General features: G+C 41.4%; 1 protein-coding gene across 1 annotated transcript; it reads left to right on the top strand.

Annotated features, from left to right (window-relative positions):
• The first annotated feature begins 2,308 nt into the window (after nucleotides 1-2,308).
• On the top strand, nucleotides 2,309-23,720 carry PGRMC2 (progesterone receptor membrane component 2). Its single transcript, XM_045018066.1, has 3 exons — nucleotides 2,309-2,828; nucleotides 21,662-21,817; nucleotides 22,554-23,720. The coding sequence occupies exons 1-3, from the start codon at nucleotides 2,423-2,425 to the stop codon at nucleotides 22,649-22,651; spliced, it is 660 nt and encodes a 219-aa protein (XP_044874001.1). The 5' UTR covers nucleotides 2,309-2,422; the 3' UTR covers nucleotides 22,652-23,720.
• The last annotated feature ends 329 nt before the right edge of the window (nucleotides 23,721-24,049 follow it).

The following is a 24,049-nucleotide window of genomic DNA, read 5'->3' as shown; positions in this document are numbered from 1 at the left end:
GTTATAAATTGGGGATGCATCAGTTGGAAGTAACAGAGGAGGAGAAGGACCTCGGAGTATTGGTTGATCACAGGATGACTATGAGCTGCCAATGTGATATGGCCGTAAAAAAAGCTAATGAGGTTTTAGGATGCATCAGGAGAGGTATTTCCAGCAAAGATAAGGAGGTGTTAGTATCGTTATACAAGGCACTGGTGAGACCTCATCTGGAATACTGTGTGCAGTTCTGGTCTCCCATGTTTAAGAAGGATGAATTCAAACTGGAACAGGTTCAGAGACGGGCTACTAGGATGATCCGAGGAATGGAAAACCTGTCTTATGAAAGGAGACTCAAAGAGCTTGGCTTGTTTAGCCTAACCAAAAGAAGGTTGAGGGGGGATATGATTGCTCTTTATAAATATATCAGAGGGATTAATATTAGGGAGGGAGAGGAATTATTTAAGCTTAGTAACAATGTGGACACAAGAACAAATGGATATAAACTGGACACTAGGAAGTTTAGACTTGAAATTAGATGAAGGTTTCTAACCATTAGAGGAGTGAAGTTCTGGAACAGCCTTCCAAGGGGAGTAGTGGGCGCAAAAGACATATCTGGCTTTAAGACTAAGCTTGATAAATTTATGGAGGGGATGGTATGATGGGATAGCCTAATTTTGGCAATTAATTTGGCAATTGATCTTTGATTATCAGCAGGTAAGTATGCCCAGTGGTCTGTGATGGGATGTTAGATGGGTTGGGATCTGAGTTACTACAGAGAATTCTTTCCTGGGTGCTGGCTGGTGAGTCTTGCCCACATGCTCAGGGTTTAACTGATCGCCATATTTGGGGTCGGGAAGGAATTTTCCTCCAGGGCAGATTGGCAGAGGCCCTGGAGGTTTTTCCCCTTCCTCTGCAGCATGGGGCACGGGTCACTTTCTGGAGGATTCTCTGCAGCTTGAGGTCTTCAAACCGCAATTTGGGGACTTTGATAACTCAGACATAGGCTAGGGGTTTGTTATAGAAGTGGATGGGTGAGATTGTGTGGCCTGCGTTGTGCAGGAGGTCAGACTAGATGATCATAATGGTCCCTTCTGACCTTAAAGTCTATGAGTCTATGAGGTAAGTACAGCGGTCAGTAGGTTTCCGGTATAGGGTGGTATTTATGTGACCATCGCTTATTAGCACAGTAGTGTCCAGGAAATGGACCGCTTGTGTGAGCTCTTCTTCAGGTCTGGGAAATGTACTCAGAGTGTCACAATACAAGGTTAAACAGGGATAGTTTAGCATAAGTAATTAACACATATTTCAAGGGACCATTCAAAGTGAAGTGGCCAGAGAAGGAAGAATAATCTGGGGGGAGGGAAGGTTGAATTACAGATTGTTTTAATAAACCATAAATCCAGTGTCTCTATTCAGTCCATGATTTTTAGTATCTAGCAAAGCTATGAATTTAAGCTCACAGGCTTATCTTTTGAAGGCATTGTGCAGGTTTCCTTTGAGAATGAGGACTGAGAGGTCAGATATACTGGGAATGCTTTGTGACAAGTGTTCACCCAGCCTTGATATGGTGGTTTTTTTTGTCATTTATCATTTTTCTGTGTGAGTTCATGTGAGGATAATGATTGCCTGGTTTAATCCACATAATCGTTATTGGGGCATTTAGTGCACTGGACAATGTATCCCACATGTGTCGGATCCATGGACCCTGAAAGGTGTCTTACGGGCAATGTTAATCATCAGAACAGTGGCGATAGCTATGGCTACATATTGCAAAGTCCTCACCTAGTGCTGCCATATAAAACTCTCCAAGCCCTGCACCACCCTGCTGCCCTCACTAGGTGCTAATCTGGAGCGTTAGCCCAGCCTCTGGAGTGGTAAAAGGGAGAGTCACCAAGCCACCCCAGGGCTAGGGAGCCGATATCCAGAGGAGAAAAGCTACCCTACACCTTTATTATAACGGAGGGGGTGAGTGAATGACTGCAATACACCCTTAAATACGGGGCTCAGTGTAGTAGGTGCGCCACCTTAAGAGTCCGGGGAGGGGGCAAATTCTGAGCGAGGATGCGAATTTATTACCCGCCTGCGGCTCGCGCATTAATTCGACGTTTCGCGCGCTCCCCTGTGATTGCCCTATGGCTCGCGCAGTGGCTCAGAATCTCGCACACGCCTCAGCGAGCTGTGCGAGTCTAGCTCGGGCACAGATCAATGCCGGTCTCTCTCTCGCTCCCTCTCGCGCGCGCGCCTCCTTGGCCGGCTGCGTGTCTCGTGCGCGTCCTCGCGCCTTGGGCAGGATTCTCGAGCCATGGCGGTTAAGCAACTGGGCGTGTCTGATTCTTATTCGTGAGTTTGGCGCGAGCTTGTGAGGGTGACGTGTCGTGCCGGTGACCAATCGGAGCGAGCAGAGGAGGTGTCAGAATGTGCCTCGCCCCCTCGCTCTTCCCTCATGCCCGGATTGGGCGGAGCCGGCGCTGGCCTGGCAGTGATGGCGGACGATGGAGATGGGAAACTAAGAACTGAGGGTAACGGCGGTGGCGGCCTGGGGGGCAGGGGCGCAGAGGAGCCGCCCGCGGCGGGAGGCTGGGCTGTGGGCGGCGAGATGCTGCTGAACGTGGGGCTGCTGGCGCTGGTGCTGCTGGCGGCCTATCGGCTCTACCTGCGCTGGGGGAAACGGAGCGGCCCGGGGGGCGCGGCCCAGCAGAGCCAGGCCGCCTCCCTGCCCCGCATGAAGCGGCGGGACTTCACGCTGGAGCAGCTGCACGAGTACGACGGGGCCCGCACCCCTCGCATCCTGCTGGCCGTCAACGGCAAAGTCTTCGACGTGACCAAAGGCAGCAAGTTCTACGGGCCTGGTGAGGAGCCGGCGGGGGCTGCGGGCGCGGCTTCGCCTCCCCCTACAGCTGCTCTTCGGCTGGCGTGGGCTCGTGCCCCCAAGCGCAGCACGATCCCTCCCCTCAAGCGGGGGAGCTCAGGCTCTGCCCAAACTCCCCTTCCCGGCGGGGGGCAGGCGCTCCGTGTGCTCCGCCTCGGCTGTCTCTGGCTGGCAGGTTGCTCGCTGTGAGGCTGGTGTGGGGCTGGCAGAGCGTGCGCGTATCCATGCGGCCGGGGGGGGGCGGGGGGTTCGCTGTTCCAAACTGAAAGCTACAGCTCATGCTTCTCATCTCAACCGGCCGCCCGCCCGTGGGCTGCGTGCTTTAAAATAGCCGAGTGCTGTTTTGGGACGCCCACATATGAAAGGTTCCTGCAGACCCTGCTCTCTCCCCCTTCCTGGCCTTGCAGCTACAGTCCTGGCTGTTAACACTCTTGCTCACTGAGCTGACTGAAATGTAAAGGGGCGTCTGTGAAATAGTTGAAATTCTGAGAGGAACTGGGACTAACCGTCTCTGTTCGTGTTTACTTTAGTGTAGGTGTGTAGTACTTCGTTTCTCAATCTGTCCTAATGGAAGGTGGGTCGAAGTGAAAGTTGATGGTGTCTTATTGACTTCATTCTAGCTTTAACAGCTGGAAAACGCATGGAAGATATGCTTATTTCATGGTGCAAATGACCTCTTCTGTTCTTAACGCTACAAATCTTAACCTCAGGATAATTGGCTTGTAAGAGTTCAGGTATCAGATCTACTTATGTAGCCTTTACAAGTTTAAACTATTAATCTCTGGGGGGCAGAGATTGCTTGTAAAGTTTACTTCTCAGGAGCAAAAAACCTATGAAATTAAATGTAGAGGTGTAGCTTTGTTGGTCCCAGGATATTTAGAGAGACAAGGTGGGTGAGGTAATATCTTTTATTGGAACAGCTTTTGTTGGTGAGAGAGATATGCTTTTGAGCACACAACTCTTCAGTTCTGGGAATGATACTCTGAGCCTGACAGCTAAATGCAAGGTGGAACAGGTTGTTTAGCATAAGTAGTTAACACATATTCTAGGGACCATTCAAAGTGTACGGGCCTGTTAGCACCTCTGTGACAAAAAGAAGGGGTTAGTGGGTTACAAACTGTTGTAATGAGCCATAAATCCAATGTCTCCAGTTAATCCATGATTTTCATGTCTAGCAGACTATCAGAGGGGTAGCCGTGTTAGTCTGGTTCTGTAAAAGCAGCAAAGAATCCTGTGGCACTGTATAGACTAACAGACGTTTTGCAGCATGCGCTTTTGTGGGTGAATGCCCACTTCGTCGGATGCATGTCCGACGAAGTGGGCATTCATCCACGAAAGCTCATGCTGCAAAACGTCTGTTAGTCTATAAGGTGCCACAGGATTCTTTGCATGTCTAGCAGTTAGGAATTTATGCTCCCAGGCTTATTTTTTGAAAGTGTTCTGTGGAGTTCCTTTGAGGATGAGGACTGACAGCTTTGTGAAAAGTGTTCACTCACATGTGATAGGGTGTTTTTAATCTTTTATCATTTTCTTGTGGGAGTTCACTTGAGAGTATAGTGATTGTTTGTTTTCACCCACATAGTTGTTTTTGGGGCATTTAGTACACTGGATGATGTATACCACATGTTGTGATAGGCATATGTAGGATCCATGGATCTTGAAGGGTGTGCTTGGGGATGGAGTGGCTTAGATCATTGTAGCAGTGAAGATATGTCTGCAGGTTTTGAATCTGTTGCTCTGGAAGGGTCTGATGTTGCTTTGATTTGGTGTGTCCTGGTCTGTGGGGAGCTTAGCTCTGATGCTGAGCTTGGAAAGGTTGGGGGTGGTTTAAAGGCCAGCAGAGGGGGTTCAGGAACAATTTCTTTCAGGATGGGGTCCCCATTGAGTATGAATTGTTGTTGATGATACACCTATGGGTTTCAGTATGGGGTAGTAGGTGATAATGAGGGGCCACTCTACCTTGAATACTTGTTTCTCTCTCCAACAGAAGTTGCTCCAACAAAAGATATTCATAGACTCTAGGACTGGAAGGGACCTCGAGAGGTCATCGAGTCCAGTCCCCTGCCCTCATGGCAGGACCAAATACTGTCTATATTACCTCACCCACCTTGTGTCTACACAGGCAACACTAAAACACTGCCATGGCAGCCCTTTAACGTGGGTTATGTAGTCCCAGCGCTCTAAAAAACCCACTTCCGTGAGAGGTGTAGCTACCAGCACTGGGAGTGCAGCTGTTTACACTGGCACTTTACAGCGCTGAAACTTGCTGCACTCGGGGGGGGGAGGGGTTCACACCCCGAGCAAGAAAGTTGCAGTGCTGTAAATCGCCAATGTAGACAAGCCCTAAGAAGTTAGTGTTGAATTTCTGTATTTACATTGAAGCTTGTTTTATAAACACACCCTGTGCTTTCATACCTTTTTTTGCCAGTGAGGTGGGTAACTTTTAACATTGTACACAAGGCAATTCAAACTATGCTGAAGAAATGTATAGTTGTAATCAGTCAAGAAAATCATCGGTAAACAATGGTATGTTGGAAAACCTGGGCCAACTCAGCACCTGGAGAATTTTTTTAAAGTAGGTATGACACCTCTTTTCTCTGTGTGAAGAGATGGGAGATGCCCATTTTCTTCAAAAGGGACAATGTCAAGTTAAACAATGTGTAATTATTTAAGAAAACAAACCTTGTTAGCTCTTTTACTACTAATCTGATAAACAAATTTTATAAATCTAATGTTTCTTTTCAGCATTCCTGATGTCTACTCTTGAATTTGAGACCAAATAATGAAACTAGACTAGTCAGCTTCGCTTTCTGGTTCTTATCTGCTAGTAGTAATATATAAAGTCTGTGCTGCAAATACTGCTGTATAGTGTATACATCCAAACCTCTTTAATATACTTCAAGTGTATTAAAACATTTTTATTACTGCGTATTGTAAAATCCTCACAAATTCTGGGCCTGTACTACCTGATCATATCCTCTGTCTAATGTGCAGTAAACAAAATGAAGAAATCTTAGTACATTATGTCATAGATATATTATTTTTTTCTTCTGTTTTTGTCACAGCTTAATAGTTTTATTTTTATGTATTTCTTTGTGTTTTTTTTAAACTGACAGCATGGGCATTTAAATATAGCGCATATGTGCGTAGAACAGAGGTGGGCAAACTACAGTCCGTGGGCCACATCCAGCCCGCAAGACCGTCCTGCCCAGCCCCATAGCTCCTGGTCAGGGAGGCCAGCCCCCGGCCCCTCCCATGCTGCAAGCGCTCTGGCTTGCTGCTCCTGCTGGGCAGCCCGGGCAGGGTGGCTGGCTCCGGCCAGGCGACGGGGCTGCGAGCTCCTGCTGCTCTGAGCAGCGCTGGTAAGGGGGCGGGAGGTCCTGGGGGACAGGGGTGGTTGGATGGAGTGGAGGTTTGGGGGGGGGCGGTCAGGGGACTGGGAACGGGGGATTGGATAGGTGTGGGAATCCCCAGGGAGTTGGGGGCTATCAGAGGGCGGGGGTGTGGATAGGGGTCGGGGCAGTCGGGACAGGGAGCAGGGGTGGTTGGATAGGGGGTGTGGTCCCAGGGGGCAGTTAGGGGTCGGGGTGTGGATAGGGGATTTGTGAACTTAGGTTTTGTTTAGGATGGTACTGTATCTTTTGACTAATTTGTCCTGTTCCAGTACGTGCCTTAGTACTCTGAACCATGTCCTGGTAGCGGTGGTCTAACTTCAAGATTGCTCTTAGGAGTTGCTTCAGTGCTTATCTGTGAAGGGTTATCATCCTATCTGTTTCCTTAAAAAGTGTTGATTCTCTGTTGAATCATGCTGAGTACTCTTTTGCCTCTGGTGACATACAGGTTGTCAGAATGCATTGTCTTACTCCTATTTTTTCCCTAGATTTGACTGAAAAGACTTTGGAAGATGATCTGGGGTATCTCCCAGTTCTGAAGATACTCTGTGATTGGAAACAGATTGTTTTTGAGGCCTCTAAGTGAGATGGCTCAGAATACTTCAGAAACACCTGGCTCTAAGTAGATTTCCAGGCCCCGTATCTAGAGAAGTTATGGTCTTGTTTGTATGCCTGCTGGACAAAAGCTTCAATGCAGAAATTGCAGTGACTCCCTCCCAGTGAAACCAAAGTTTGGTACATGCTGATTTCCTCTCTTTGTCCATCTTTCCTGAACTGTGGCACCCAGAACTGGACACACTACTCCAGTTGAGTCCTGAGTACAGCGGAAGAATTACTTCTCGTGTCTTGGTTGCAATATTCCTGCTAATACATCCCAAAATTATGTTTTCTTTTTCACAACAGTGATAAACTGTTGACTCATAATTAGCTTGTGACCCATTATGACCCCGATCCCTTTCTGCAGTACAGTACTCCTTCCTAGGAAGTCATTTCCCATTTTGTATGTGTGCAACTGATTGTTCCTTCCTAAGTGGAGTACTTTGCATTTGTCCTTACTGAATTTTATCCTATTGATTTCAGACCATATCTCCAGTTTGTCCAGATCACTTTGAATTTCAATTCTATCCTCCAAAGCACTTGCAACCCCTCCCAGCTTGGTATCCTCTGCAAACTTTATAAGTGTACTCTCTATGCCACTATCTAAATTGATGATGATATTGAACAGAACCGGACCACAGACTGATCCCTGCAGGACCCCCCACTTGATATGCCCTTCCAGCTTGACTGTAAACCACTGATAACTACTCTCTGAGAATGGTTTTCCAACCAGTTATGCACCACCTTTTAATAGCTCCATCTAGGTTGTATTTCCCTAGTTGGTTTATGAGGAGGTCATTTGAGACAGTATCAAAAGCCTTATTAAAGTTAAGATAGACCACATCTACCACTCCCCCCAGAAAGCTTGTTAGCCTATCTAAGAAAGCTGTTATGTTGTTTTGATATGATTTGTTCTTGACAAATCCATGCTGACTGTTTCACTTTATTATCTTCTAGGTGTCTGCAAATTATTTGCTCCATTATCTTTCTAGGTACTGAAGTTAAGCTGACTGGTTTGTAATTCCCCGGGTTGTCCTTATTTCCCTTTCTATAGATGGGCACTATATTTGCCCTTTTCAAGTCCTCTAGAATCTCACCTGTCTTCCATGACTTTTTGAAGATCTGGCTAATAGCTCAGATATCTCTTCAGTCAGCTTCTTGAGTATTCTAGGATGTATTTCATCAGGCCCTTGGTGACTTGAAGACATGTACTTTGTCTAAGTAATTTTTAATTTGTTCTTTCCCTATTTTATTTTCTGATTCTACCTCATTTTCCCTGGCATTCACAATGTTAGACATCCAATTGCTAATAACCTTTTTGGTGAAAACTAAAATAAGTGTGTCTGAGAGAGAGGCAGGCCTTACTGATATGTAGTTTTAGTACAAAGATGTTCCCTGAAGTGGGAGTGTCAGTGCTGAGAGCTTTCAGCCTGGTAACTTGTCCCTTGAAACCTTCAGGGTTGAGCAAGTAAAATATTTAGCACATATATTTAATTTTTCATCAATAGGTCTGTGATTACTTTCCCAATATGGGTAAGCATTATCACCTTTTTTGCATATGGGGTAACTGAGATGAGAAGTAATTTGCACAATCATGCAGCTCTACCACTAATTAGTTGTCAATAAAACCCAAGTCACCTGACTCCCACTGATATTGGTACCTTGCTGATGTGGCTCTGGTGCAAAAAAAAAATTGATTAAATTTTTTATCACTGTAGCATTAGCACAGATTTCCCCAAAGCACTCTCATCCACTGGTGCAGGACGGTGCAGTGTTTTTGTCCTCAACGTCACAGTCTGATGGCATCCAAGTCTTGAAGCTGTCTGTACAGGAGATTTCTGACACTTGTACTGTTTACATAGAGTTTATTCTAAATAAAACTTGTGCACAGAATTCTGCGCCCATGCAGGGGTGCAGAATTCATATGGCCTGCATATTTCTGTGCCCCCTGCATAGAAAAACGCAAAAGAAATCTGCGGGGGAGACATGCGTCTTATCCCCTGGAGCAGCTTCAGAGACGCAAATCACTGCAGGGGGGGCGTGCCTGCCGGGGAGGCATTGATCACTGTCAGGGGGAGGGGCTGGCCAACAAGCAAGAGACACCTCTGTCCCTCTCTCTTGATACTGCGGCTCGAGGGGCGTGGAGGAGGGTAGGTCTTTTTGTTATGCAGAAGGAAGGCTCTGTCCCTGAGGCAGAAATGTAGCTCCCTGCCTAGTAAAATGGAACTACTTGAGCATTGAAAAAACCCTTTATTAATATTAGTATCATGTTACTGAAAATTATTTCTTTTTAAGTTAAAGAAAATAGCTTTTGTAAAAAGCCCCCACATTTTGTTAACGTTGCTGTTGATGATTAATTGATCTCATTCTCTGAGGCAGAAATGTAGCAACCTGTGTGTATAGTAAAATTGTTATTCTATTGTTAGAATATTGTTCACATGCTCAGTCAGTTCCCCTGGGAGCATAAAAACCTGTAAAAGTTTTAAGGCCCCTACATTGCCATAGTGATATAAAGCCTTATAAATGACAGTAAGGGAATCCGCTAGGAAGATCTATGTACTTTCTCACTTTTTTTCCTGTGCCAAAGTGGCACAGTGGGGTTAGATTTTTACTTACCCATTTAAAAGGCAAATTCACATGGTCAACATTTACCAAGCAGTCAATAAAATGTCGGGACAATCAGAACCAAACACTTACCAGAGTACCCACATAGGTCCAGGACAATGATTAGCAAAACTGTATGACTTTCATGTGTGAAAGTCTGAGCAATTTAAAATGACATGCTACTTTTTTTCTTTCCTGTTTGGTGTTCTGTGATGTAATTTAAATGAAAATCCAGGATTATAACTGGAATGCATGGTAATAGTTACCAAGTATTTGTAACTTAACTTTCATGTGTTTGGGAAATGCTGAACAGTTACTGTGACTTTTTTCTCTACTGTAGTTTAAATAACTTACAAAAACAATTGAAACTGGTGTGATTCTATTGGATTATTTTGACAAATAAAATTTGCAGACTTTTTAAAAAAATTGTGCAGAATTTTTAATTTTTTAGCACATAATTTTTAATTGTTTGGTGCAGAATTCCCCCCAAGAGTAAAAGCTTTGCCCTGTTATTATTTATTCTAAGATGAAGTTGTAAGCCTCATTTTTGCAAGTTGCAGGTGGCCTGAAGACATTAAAAGGAAACTTGATGTTTAGCATTGTTGGTTTTTATGGCTTTTATTCCATTCAAGATGCCTAACCACACAAGCTTGGGAGGTACCCTGCTTTTCAGGGATATGTATTTTACTAATCAGATATACAGAGCCAGTGAGGATGGTATTGTATTTCTGACTATGTACTGTGTTGTACAGTGAGGGGGAAACAGGGTCAGAATTTGCAGACTCAACTCTCTCTTAACATCTGGTGGAATGACCAGACCCATGTTGATATGAAGCTATCAATGGAACTTGCTTCAATCTGTGACTGAAATCTGTGCAACATAAAATAATTTCCTTGTTTACCAGCTTGTTCTAATTGAATGTTAGTCAAACAGTTACAACGGTAACATAAGCTTCCTGTTGGCAAACACAGCATCCCATTTGACCTCTTGCAACAAACTGCTACTGTCCACTGTCATTCTGTGCATACTGATTACTTATTTTATTAGGTATTTGTTGCCAGCTCAAATTAGAACTTCAGTCTATAGTCAGAGTTTGAGGGGACAAACCACTAAGATCCAAGACTTGAATATTTCAGTTAATTGAAATAATTGCATACATGGGTAGTGTACAAACTGGTACGGTTAGGTTCTGAATAAGGTGAAGTACCCCAACTATTGCATTTCCATATACTTTTTTTTAAATATGCCAACTTAAAAATAATTAGTTTCAGGAAATTCTAAAACTGACACTAGAGTGTCTTCTCTGGTAAGTTACCAATTTGTATCCGACGAAGTGGGTATTCACCCACGAAAGCTCATGCTCCAAAATGTCTGTTAGTCTATAAGGTGCCATAGGATTCTTTGCTGCTTTTACAATTTGTATAAAATTTCATCTTGTATCTTAGAATTTGTGGTTGGTCATGTTCAAGAAAAAAATCAAAAGCAACAAAAAGGTTGGAATTGTGTATGTCGTCATTTTTTTTTTAAACTATTACTTTGGAGCGGAAAAATATCCATTGCCAGAAACAGAATGCTTCCAAGTAAAGAGTTAAATTTAACTGAGGCAACTTCTTTTGTATAGCATCTTTCATATAAACTGTATCTGAAAATACTCTGGTAATTTCTCTCAGCAGTGCAAGTAGGCCGGTACGCTCTGGTACGCCATACCAACAAGCTATTTATAGCCGGTACAGTGTACCAGAAAGACACAGCAGCAGCCCTGCTGGAGGAGAGGGCTGGGGGGCAGGGCTGAGGGTTCTGCTCCTCTCCTTGCTGGGAGGAGCAGCGTGGAAAGAAGAATGCTGGCAGCTCCTTCATTGGTTGTACCACTGGCCCCTAGCCTCGCCACGTCAGCCCAGTCTCTGGCACAGCGGGAGGAGGACAGAGGTCCCCCCTCTCCACCCCACTGGTAACATGGGATGGATGTAGGGAGGCGATGGGGAGAGCGTGGGGGTGCTGGGCTGGGCAGTGAGGAGTCACGTGGGGAGGTCACGCCCCCCCCCCCCCCATACCGGTAAGATATAGATTTTACGTGCACCACTGAATTTTCTTCTTACCTGTGCCTGTTAACTTGTCTTGCCTGCTAGTTTAAATTTTCATTTGACACTGGAACTGAACTTGAGAGATACAGGAAACCAGTTCCTGACAACAGGAGCTACAGAGAAAGTAGTATTCACTGCTGAATGTGCAGGGGACAGGCTAATTCTCAAACTCCCTCAATTTGTTTGGGAATAGAGAGAGATCTATGGAAGGCTGGAGCAAGGTCATGGATTTTTTTTTTTGGTTGTTACATTTTATATGTATAGTTGGGATTGGAAAACATAATCCCAACTATACATATGAAATGATGGAGTCTAAATTAGCTGTTACCACTTAAGAAAGAGATCTTGAAGTCATTATGGATAGTTCTCTGAAAACATCCACTCAATGTGCAGTGGCAGTCAAAAACGCTAACAATGTTGGAATCATTAAGAAAAGGATAGATAATAAGACAAAGTATCATATTGCCTCTATATAAATCCATTGTACGCCCACATCTTGAATACTGTGTGCTGATCGGGTCTCCCAGTCTCAAAAAAGATATAGTGGAATTAGAAAAGGTTCAGAAAAGGGCAACAAAAATGATAAGGGGTATGGAATAGCTTCCATATGAGGAGAGATCAATCAGACTGGGACTTTTCAGCTTGGAAAAGAGATGACTAAAGGGGGGATATGATAAAGGGCTATAAAATCATGACTGGTATGAAGAAAATAAATAAGGCAGTGTTGTTTATTCCATCTCGTAACACAAGAACAGGGCAGGAGGGTCACCAAATGAAATTAATAGGCAGCAGGTTTAAAACAAAAGGAAGTATTTTTTTTTTCAACAAAATGCACAGGCAGCCTGTGGAACACCTTGCCAGAGGACGTTGTGAAGGCCAAGACTATATGGAAAGGTCCATCAATGGCTATTAGCCAGGATGGGCAGGGATGGTGTCCCTAGCCTCTGTTTGCCAGAAGCTGGGAATGGGCAACGGGGTGGATCACATGATGACCTGTTCTGTTCATTCCCTCTGGGGCACCTGGCATTAGCCACTGTCGGAAGACAGTATACTGGGCTAGATGGACCTTTGGTCTGACCCAGTACGGCCATTCTTATGTTCTTACGTAAATTTATTTAAAAGGGTGATGTTTTTTTCTTTAAACTGGATTCCAAAGTGAATGTGGGTGAGGTAATCACACTTCTTTTTAGGTGGTAGAGGGCAGGCAGGAGCATTTGGCACATGCTACATCTTAAATAAATGAGATTAGAAAAAATCATAGAAGTTCAAACACTCAGGGTGAAGAGATTTCAATATAGGGAGACAAGATGCATAGCTATTTATGGCCATATAAATACACCATGAAAATTTTTTTAAGGAAACATTAATTTAATCACACTTGTCAGAAAAAGTTACCTACAAATGTAATGACTGGCAACTAAGATATTAAGAGAGAGGAAGAAAGTAGGGCTGTTTATTAATTGCGATTAATTGCAGTTTTAATCACACTGTTAATAATAGAATACCACTTGAAATTTATTAAATGTTTTGTCTACATTTTCAAATATATTGATTTAAATAACACATTTCACTTTAATTTTTATTACAAATATTTGCACTGTAAAAATAAGCAAAAGAAATAGTATTTTTCAATTCACCTTACACGTATTGTAGAGCAACTCTTTATTGTGAAAATGCAACTTACAAATGTAGATTTTTTGTTTGTTTGTTACATAACTGCTCTAAATAACAAAACAAAACTTTAGAGCCTACAAGTCCACTTGGTCCATCTGTGGTGGTAAACTTGAAAACGGAAATTGGCTGTTTTTAAAGTCCCATCTCAACAAGGCTTTATCTAATTTGAAGCTTATCCCCAAAAATCTTTATTATAGTCACTGTATGAGAAAGTTCAGGCGGAAAACTTTTTTAAGAGGAATCCTCAAATTCTGGTTTGGAATAGAAAGCAAATTACAACTGTAATAGAGGAAATTCTAGTATGACAGCTAAATTCATTTTATTTGGCAGTTGCTCATTTGCTCCTTTACTATAACCCTATATTATCATCTCTTGATTAAAAGAAATATAACGTGTCCTACATGTAGTAGTGATGCTGTAGCCTATCTTACAACCTGATTATTCTTCCTTCTGACTTGTCAGCATTTCATTAAGGAATTCCATCCCCTCAAATTTCTTAGCCTCAGTCCTAGATAAGGCTATTTCAGGTGGCTGTATACAATGTCTAAGTGCCAAGAGTATTTTCAATCTGGAATTTTTGGTTACCAATGCTTTAGCTAAACAAAGCTTCACAGAAAAATGGAAGAATGTAAATTGTGATTAAAATTTAACACAACTTGTATCTTCCTCCTTGATGGTTGGTAACAGCACTCCAGCAATTGCTGGTATGGACATTTATACCTGAGCTGTACCACTTCCTGTATTGCTAGTTGGAACAATCCAAGGTTACGCCTAAAGGGTTGGTCCACATCAGTGGTCTGGGAGCAGTAGTCTAGTGCATTGTTACATTAAGTCAAGGGCATAGGACCTATCTGTAACCCTTGATGGCCTGTCGTGACCTAGAGACCTTCTCCCCCCCACCCCCTCTTGGTTTGCAGACATCCTCAGACCCAATTCGCCTCCCTTCTGCCCCCACAGCGGTTTAGGGGAGGGGGGCTTGGAGCTAGGATTCTAGACACTCCTGCCAGAGGTGAACAACTTGCGGGAGTGGCAGTGAGCCAAGACACCACCCACAAAACACAGCCCCCTCACTTAGCCCATGTGGGCAGAGGGTAAGGGGTGGGGAAAATTTGGGGGTCCAGCCATGATGTTTAGAGTTTGGGGGCTTGGCAGTATAGTGAGGAAAGAGTTGTTTAGGGGGGGCTGGAGAAGGAATTTGGGGGAGAGCATTGTGGGGGTGTCTGCGGAGTGGAGGGGCTCAGCTCAAAAAGTTTGAAAACTGCTCAGGGTGCAGGCAGGGGTTAGTTAGCAGCTCAGTGAAGCAGGGGGTGGTGCAGGGAGAGGGATAGCTAGGGGCTGTGTGATGGGAGCCGTCCCCCCATCGTTGCTGCCGGCTGGCCCCGGAGCTGGGTTCTCCTGCCCGGGTGGCAGCTGCATGAGCAGTCAAAGGGGTCTGGAAGGTGAGGAGCAGCTGCATCCCTGGGCACCAACAGCAGGAGACAGGGGAATAGCGCATCTGCCTGCTCCATGGCACCAGCCAGAACAGGAGCTGCCCCGCACTTCCCTGCTCCAACTTTCAGCCTCTAACTGGGCTGGGGGAGAGGAGGAGGTGTGAGGGTGCATATGGAGCTGCCTCCTGGGCTGCCCCACTCTGGGTAAGGTCCTGAAGTTTGTGGGGGGGAATGCCCCCTGTACCCTAAACTCCACCCATGGGCTTAGGGCTTTAGACCCATGGGGAGCACTGTGGTGCTCTGGTTGAGAACCAGAGTTCTAGAACAAGCGTATGTATATCTTTATTTGTATACCAGACCATCAGCGTACATGTTGGCTTATAAAGCATGTTAAATGAGTTAAGACTCACTTCTTGCCTTGAAGAGCTTAAAATCTAAACTAAGTAGACAAATATACAGAAGTTAACTCAGAAAGGTCAGGGGAGGGAGACACGGGTTCAATCATTTAACCTCCCAAACACAGACAGAAAAGATATACAGCTGTTAAGTTGCTTGAAGACTTGTTCTGCTGCCTACCCTACCATAAGTGTATTTAAAAATGACTTTTCTTTTGTTTTGCTGTTTAGTCTATTTCTGTTTTATTTTTCTTTTGTAACTGTTCAGTCTTGAATAACATTCACATTTAAATGCTAACTTAATACTGCCAAAAACAATATTTCTTTTGTTTTTAGAACTCCATTTAATTTTCACACTTTTCTGAGTTAAAATAGCTCAGTGTAACTTTTTCGTAATTGGGTATAATTATGTAAGGCTAAGCCCATTGCATACGATAAACTGTTGCTCTTTTTGTTACTGTTATTATTCTAATAAACTAGTGCTTTAAAATATTTGACTATTTTTCACTTATTTAACAATATTTGACTAATTTTACCAATTATTTTTGGACCAAATGCCCAGCATTGCTGGTGTCTTGTCTGCCTTTCCATGTACAAGTTGTTATACAGTTAATTCACAAGATGAAGATTAAAACTAGTTACAACTGTGAGTTGTTCAAATACAGCCAATGTTCCTTGGGTCATATTTGCAGTAGGCCCAAATATAGAAGAAAATGTGATTGATTTTGAGTGCTGATTATTTTCAGAGGTGCAGAACACTCTCAAATCCAAAATAAGTCCAGATGGAGCTATGGGTGCTCAACCCTACTTATTTCAAGCTGGGCATCTAAAATTAATGAACACATTTAAATGTTTTGGCCCTAGTGTTTATAGTAATGTAGGTGCCCTTTGCAAAATAGCCTACATCACTTGTGACCCTTTATCTTGTTTTGGTTTTTTAGAAATTAGCTTCTTAAGACTCTTAGCTATATTTGCTTTGTTTTTTGTAGGAAATCTTGGTTTGTGCTTTTGGTATAAAATAACTAGATCTGAATTTCTAGCTGTCAGTCTGCCCATCTGGATTCTTGTACTCAACTCTTCACCAGGATGCCAAGCACATGTTTTTGCACTCTTTTATACCAGATTACATTGCAAAGGACTCAAAAGTAGTATACAAACTTTTACTGAAATGATTGGTTTGTGATTGGCATATAACTTTCTGAGAGAGAGTGAGAGAGCATGTTTTGAATGAATTGGATTTTGTACCCAAGTTCATATTTTACAGGAAAGGATATTCAGGTTGTAATATGCTACTCTAGATGGCTATACTCGTCCACTTTGTATGGGTCAAGTTTCAGTACTCAATTTGATGCTCAAGTCTTAATGAGTTTTTGGCTGTTGGAGCATGCTCAGTGTTGTACTTCTTGTGTTCATGAGAAACACAACAGTGGTTAATCTGATTCAGTATTTTTGTGTAGATCATGTCACAAATGCCCTTGTATACTCTTTCTTTTTCATATCCTTCCTGATTTAGGATTACTGAGTACCAAAATAGAGCAGGGTTGTTAAATACAGTATATTAAGAGAAGCCTTTTTGGGATTGGAGGAGGTGATGTGGAAATGCATGTACCTTTGCAATGTTGGCTTGATGTTACCCTCTCACAAACAAGGAAGTTATTTCAGTGAAATAGTACTGAAAGCACTTTTCATGGAATGTACTTATGTAAGAGCTAGATATTGGAAATAGCTCCTTCAACATTCTTCTGTTTGTTCATACTACAGTATGTCCAATGGAACCTCTAGTTGCTTATAGCCCTCTTTCGTGATGTTCAAACCCTCACCCCCTGCCCTGAATAATTTACAGTCTAAATAGACAGGACAGGCAAAGCGTGAGAGAAGGGATGGATTATCATCTCTGCTTTACAGATAGGGGAAATGGGGCACAGAGCTTTCCAAAGAACCATAAAACTTCCTAATTTACAGAAACAGCTGTAAAACTTGTAAAACCTTGGTAAGTTTTTACTCTAGATACATGGAGCAAAAGCCTTTCTGCGAAACTTTTGCTTAGACATGTCAGTCTACACATTCCCATTAGAAGACATTGACTTTATACTGAAAGCCTAAGTTACTTAAGTAGGTAATGCATTAATTGAAACATTCAGTAGGGAAAGAAACATTGTTTTAACTTTGGGAAAGAAAAATCTGAAATGTCATTCCATTCTGTAGGCTGTAGTTAGTAATTGCTTTTTCTAGGGAGTTATGACACCATATCGTATGAGGCAAGGAATGAAGTTTGTGTAGTATAGTGGCTTATGTTTTTCTAATGTGTGGGGTTTTTTTTTTGTACTCTAATTCAGAACTTCAAGGACTAAGGGATGTTCTAAGTAGGTGTATTGGAGTACTGCAGATTGACTTCAGGAGGATTGTCTTTAAAGAAATTGGTTTTGATGCTCCTGCTTCAGTGACATGGGGCCTTCCCCCTTTTGCTTTGGCCTTTTAAGTCACTTCAGCTCTGTTTACAGACTAATACTTAAAATGCTGCAATAGGCTAAAGGCTATTAATAGATATATTGAGTTCTGTATACTTCTTGGGTAGCGTGCAAAATATTAATCATTCAGTTTTTAGCCATTTCAATCATTTGTTTCAGTGTTAAGTCTAAATTGACTGTTTAAAAGAAAATGGTGATCGTACATGTTGAATTGTTTTTTCCAGGGTACAATTTAAAATACATGCATTCTGGAATGTATTTGGAGTAATGTTTTATTTCACACTGAAATCTTTATTTTAAAAGCACTCTGTTTTCCTTTGTGCCATACAAGAAGTTGGTGGTTTTTTCCCATTCTGGCTTACTAAATGCTTGTAATGCTTTTTGTGTATAGTTGGTCATAATTGTTTAGGCAAAGCTCCCTGAGTACCCTCTGTGCTGAGATTCATAAGCTTCAGGCAATCAGTACATATAGTACTGCATACATAACAGAAGTTAATAGGCTATGTGACTTTAATAAAGTATTAACTTTGCATGTAGAGTTTCATGATCACATTCCTCCATTCATATGCAACTTCTTCTGTCTTCTATTCTCCAGTGTTCTAGTAGTGTGGGATTATAAACAATTCAAAGCCCACGTTTTAGGGTTTAGATTAGTCACTTATTGCCATTTGCCTATTAGCATTTATTAGTTAAGATTAAATAAGGGCTGAACTCGTTGGGTCTCTCTCTAATCAGTCTTGGTATTCCATCAGAGTGCTCATACTTCCACAAAAAAGTGTTAGATGAAAGAGTACTGAATATCTGGTTCAAACACTTGGGTTTTTTTAGCTACATGATTGGTAGCTAACTAGCTGTAGTGTACAAAAATCGGGTGGTGTTCCCCCTTTCAAATACCTTGGTGCAGAAAGGTTTGTTTGAGCTGGTATGTGGTAATGCAGTACCAGCATTTATCTGGCAGCATTACCAGTTTTTGAAGAATCTAAGCTTTCACATAAATTTAAGTTTCTTGCTGTTATGTTTGTGAAGAGAGCAGTGTGAATATGAACTGATGTCACTGCTATGTCTTCAGATTGACAGAAATGAGATCGGAGTGGTGTGAACAGCCCTGTGATTTAAATATGAATGTTTTATTGCTGATCTATTTAACAGAAACATCCAGCGATTTTTGGGACTGTAGGCAGATATTGGGTAGAGCAGTCCAATCATATTTTCCCCTCCACTCTTGGTGCCTGAGAAAGGGCATAAATTTGTAACAATGTAGAGTAAAAACTTCATTATCAGCATGTTGGGGGGATGAGAGGGTGCTGGTTAATCAAATATTCTGGTTAACTGAGTTATATTTACCAGTGGAGTACCAATTTTCAAAGTATTAGAATACAATAAAATGAGTAAAGTATAAAATACTGTAGGACAGTATACAGGTATTCACCAATCCAGTAGTAGTACTGCGCTGCAGAGTAGTTGGTTTCTTGAAGCACTTAGGTGTATACAGGTAAAGTTTTCTATACGTTAGGTTATTTTATGACACTACATATTACTATGGGCAGCACATGGCGTACACCCATATCACTAAAAATACACTTAACACTAAAACTACTGAACATAATTTAATCTTTGATTTAGAAGGCACTTCAGGATCTTGCAGTGCCTCAGGATCATTATTGTTGTCAATTAACATTATAGATGTGGAAGGTGTAGGACATTGGGCTGAAACTGTAATGACACTATGAGACACACTGGAAGCTGCTTTTCTGAATAAATCCCTGATATCAGTTTGCTTGCTTGTCTTTTGCCTCTTTTGCATAAAAGTAGAATGCAGATTGTGCCACTGCAGAACCTCCTGGGCAGTATACTAGTCCTGGTTACTAGATGGAATATTTGTATTGGGAGAGATCAGAAATGCCGGTTAATAGAGCTTTCTGGTTGATAAAGTGCTGGATAACACAGCTTTTACTGTATATTGTACAGTACTTGCTGCTAACATATTAGCAGGATCATAACTGAATGGTAGGAGCTCAGAACCAGCATAATGAGTGTACATAGGAACCTTAGTGGAGGGGAGAAGCTGGCAAGTCTGGTTTATACATCTTAAAAATGTTTGTATTCTACATATGACAGTACACTAATAGATGAGCTCTTTAGTATACCACATAGCTATACTAGACAAAGTAATATCAGTTAGCTTCTATGAAAAATAAATATATTGAATAACTAACTTTACATTTTGGTTTGTAGTTTTTTTTGTTTGCTACACATTAAAGAGTTGGTGCTTCAAACTGTAGTATGTAACTGTTTATTGGTTTCTAGAGCTAACAGTTCCCAAAGGTTATGTTAAGTGCGTTGTGCTTGAGGAACTTGGCCACTTAACATTAAACAAATTGCCATCAAAGTTTTTGTATAACTATTTCTTTGATTTTTTTTTTAATATGTAATCATGCAACATTTGGGTTACTTCTCTGTCTGTAAAGGAAACTTTTTAATGTAATTTTATTGATGAGGGCAAAACAGAATTTTAAGTGTAATGAGTTAAGATAAATTCTGGAAAGCTATGTACCAACCTCAACAGGAAATCATCCATCAGAGAGTCAGACTTGCTTTCCATACAGTAACCCTCTATTTGATAGTTTGAAGTTTCATTAGCACAGTTGTATGGTTCCTCAGGTCATCTACTGCACTAAGTGGTAATTATCTGCACTGCCATGCTGGAGACTGATTGATTTAACTGCATTTATGCAAGTGTATCAACTAGCTTTCTGTAAGGAAAAGGTTATGTCCATGTTTGTTCAGGTCAAACTCCAGATTGGGTAACTGTTTGCGTGTCAAATTCCTCTTATGTTGTTGGATAAACTATTAAAAGTAGAGGCAAGATGTTTATGAATGTTGGTCTGTTACTCTGAAATAGGTGTGGAGACTAAAGTGCCTGGTAATCTCCACAGAAATAATAAAAGGGTCAGAGGCAGGTAACTTCAGTCTTCAAGTGTGCTTATGAAATTGGCAGTTGGAAAAACTGGTTACTTTTGTTTTTGGAAAAGTAACTGTCATTTTAGTCTCAGACTTTGATTTGTTTTTACAAATAAGGCCAGTAGATCAGCTTCCATGACTGGGAATAAATAGCTGTGAATGGGAAAAAATTTAAGACACTACTGCAGTGTTTGAAACCCAAATGTGGTAGAATGGAGAACCTGAAAATAAAATGGACTTCCATCAACTTTCATTGCTCTGCCTGAGAAAGGAAAAAGTAAACAATATAAATTTATAAAGTAAACTGGATTAGAAAACTAGTAAACTTTAAAATAAACAAGCATTACCACCTATATTAAACAGTTGTATGCCCTTTTAAACACTAACATGCTGTGACCTTGACCCTGACTCCATCGTGCAGTAAGTTGGTTATTAGCCTTCAAGTTAGGACTAAATGGTTAACTGATTTACACTACCAACCTTAGACATCTTGCAGTCCAGACCTTCATTATAGAATAACTTGGAATCGAATCAGTGTAATTGCTTAATTTCCCATTTCATTGTGTTAGGGCAACTTTATAAGAATACTTTGAGTTTGATGGTTCAAAAGCATTTCTTTAAAAGATCTGTGTGAAATGGTTGGACCAATACCCTAGTTTTACATTAAAAAAACTGTTCTTCCACCCTTGGTATCACAATTGAGTTCAGTGATCTAACATCAGGGAACTTAAGTTGCATGTGTATAATGGATTTCCATTCTAAGATGTTGCCAGGACTTGAGGGCTGAGTCAAACTTAAATGGTCTCTTTTGTACGTATGTACTATTTCCTAGTAGAAAAGTTTTTCCTTTCTCATTCTGTTCTCATGTGCCTTCAACCTCAGAATGCAGAAGCACTTGAAATGATTCTCACATAAGATGAGAGTTTGACTTGGTCTTGTCAGGTAGCTGTGTAAAATATTTATTTTTTCTGCCTTTGCTTCTCTTGTCAGCCTTCCTTGTCTGTCTGAGTGATGCCCATTGTGGAGATGTAGTGCCACTAAATGCTTCTCAACATTACAACGCTGCTGTTCCCAACAACTCCTCCAGAAATATGGGATGATGTAAAGTCTTGTTTTCCCTGCTGTTTCTGCCACACACACACACGTTACTCAAATGTTGAGGTCACTCACTATAAACTTTGAAAATATCAATTTTGTTTTCTATTTTCAGAGGGTCCATATGGAATATTTGCTGGCAGAGATGCCTCCAGGGGACTAGCAACTTTCTGTCTAGATAAAGATGCACTCAGAGATGAATATGATGACCTATCGGACTTAAATGCTGTACAAATGGAAAGTGTTAGAGAATGGGAAATGCAATTTAAAGGTAACTTTTTAAACTAGCAAAATGTAATTGTTTACTTATACTACAGGATCTGTCAATGACAGATGGGTGGAGGCTTTAATATGTTTCTTGCTCACTGTACAGAAGTTGTGGCAATATTTTTATCTTCTTGGAAAGGGAATTCTGACTTATCTTTAAAAGGAATTTTAATAGTGCCCACAGTAATGTGTGTTTAATTACTTTTGTTTATATAAATAGGAAGTATGTTTCAGACTTGATGTGTGGAAGTATAGAATTTCACTCCACTGCCATAACAGGTCTCGGCGTGACTGACTAATATAGAATATGGCACCTTATAGTCATAAAATGTTCAGTGTAGATTCTATTTAATCTTTCTTGTTTGGGTGTAGTATTGATCTGTTTGGTCTTAAAAGTTGCATTATTTTCATCAGGCACAGGAGGTTAGTCACTCTTCAAACCACACTAAAATCAACAGGCTAATCAATGGGGTTGCAAAGGTATAAGAATAGAATTTTCACCAACTGTTGGATCAGTTGTGGTCAGAGTAGACAAGTGGAAAATCCCTACAAAGATATTTCAAGGTCTGATCTTGCTGTCAGTGTTTAAAATTCCTTTGACTGCAGTGATGTGGAATCAGAACCTTAGCATGAAAGGGGCGGGGGGAACCCCTGAGCTCTAATGCACGTTAGTTACAGGGAAGAAATTAAGTGGAAGTAGCTGTGTTTAATTGTAATTGATACATAAATGTCTTTTCCAGAAAAATATGACTATGTAGGTAGACTCCTAAAACCTGGGGAAGAACCATCAGAATATACGGATGAGGAGGATATCAAGGATCACACTAAACAGGATTGAACTTTGTAAAAACCAAAGTCGGGGCCTTCAGAACTGCAACCTCTTATTCCCCCATCACAATGTCCTGCATCTTTGGGTACGTTAATCTGCTGCAAAAAAAAAACCACAGATTTTGTACAAAGAAAATAACACACAATGAAGATTTGAATACTAGGCATTATTTGCGCTGCAAAACTTTTTGTTGCAGTTTCTTTGTAATGTGTGGTAAGGCTTCATTTATGAGGAGGGGCCAGGGATGTAAAAGGTTTAAAAAAAAAACCTACTCCTTTTTAAAAGTAAGATGAAGCATTCACATAGTCCATACTTACAGGCTCTCTAAGCAAGTTTTTTTAAGAAAAGGACAGGTTGAGTTTTGTTTCACATGTTTTCTCCTTCCACATTAAAAATATTTACTCATGTACATCAACACTAGAAGTCTGGGCCACTGCAACTGGTGTTAAAATGTGAATTTCCAAATTTGTTTTGTACGTGGGCAGTAGTAGCCCTGGCAGAAAAACTTCAGTTTTCTTGAGACGACATTGCAGATTTGAAGGACATACAAGTGATCTTTCTCTCAAAAGGATCTGGCAAAACTAATTTCTTTGCAACTATCAGCAGCTGAAGCCTGCCTTTTACCCTTCCCCTAAATCAAATCAATATTAATTGTGCCTTATTTCACTTAAATAGACTTGAATTGTTTTAAGGGAAAGCCCCCAGTATGTGGTTTCAAAGTCACAATAGGCACCATTGAGACTGAAATTAAAATGTTCTGTTGACTAGCAAACCTTGCTGTCATTCTGTATATAGAATGGAAAAGGACTACTCAGTGTTACTGCCATATGTTAATATACATAAACTTAATTAGCATTGTGATGGCCAAATGCATTCCCTCATGCTTCCTTTTAAATAAACCACCCCATCATGCCCCCAGGAGCTGCCTAATATTTGGGAACCTAGCCTTCACAATGCTGTAGTGAGGGTGTGTGCGTGTGTCTCTGGGTGGATGTCTGACTGCAAGACTTGGGAGGGATTGTTTCTGCAGATACTGTAAATACAAGTACCATTTTAATAAAGCATGTACAATACCAAATGTGTTGTCAGATTGTGTGTGTGTAAGCTATTAGTCAGTACATTGGAACAGAATGCTCAGGATTGCCATGTGCATGTAGAACAAGGGGAAAAAACCTAGGGCATTAAATATTTTTGCACTGCCATTGAATTAAAACTATCTAGCTCTGTTTTTCTATTACACCCTCATTCATGAGGAATCTTAAATGAGATTTGTTCAGGTAAGGTTTGGTTTAAATAAATGTAAACAATAATGCATTATGGTTCAAGAGTATAAACTCAGTGACACAAATGAAGCATTCCAGGGAATTGGTATAATACACACTAAGTTAACAGGCTATGGCTACTGTT

Source organism: Mauremys mutica, chromosome 5, assembly GCF_020497125.1.
Source record: "Mauremys mutica isolate MM-2020 ecotype Southern chromosome 5, ASM2049712v1, whole genome shotgun sequence".
NCBI lineage: Eukaryota > Metazoa > Chordata > Testudines > Geoemydidae > Mauremys > Mauremys mutica.
This window is presented reverse-complemented; position numbering and strand designations above follow the sequence as displayed.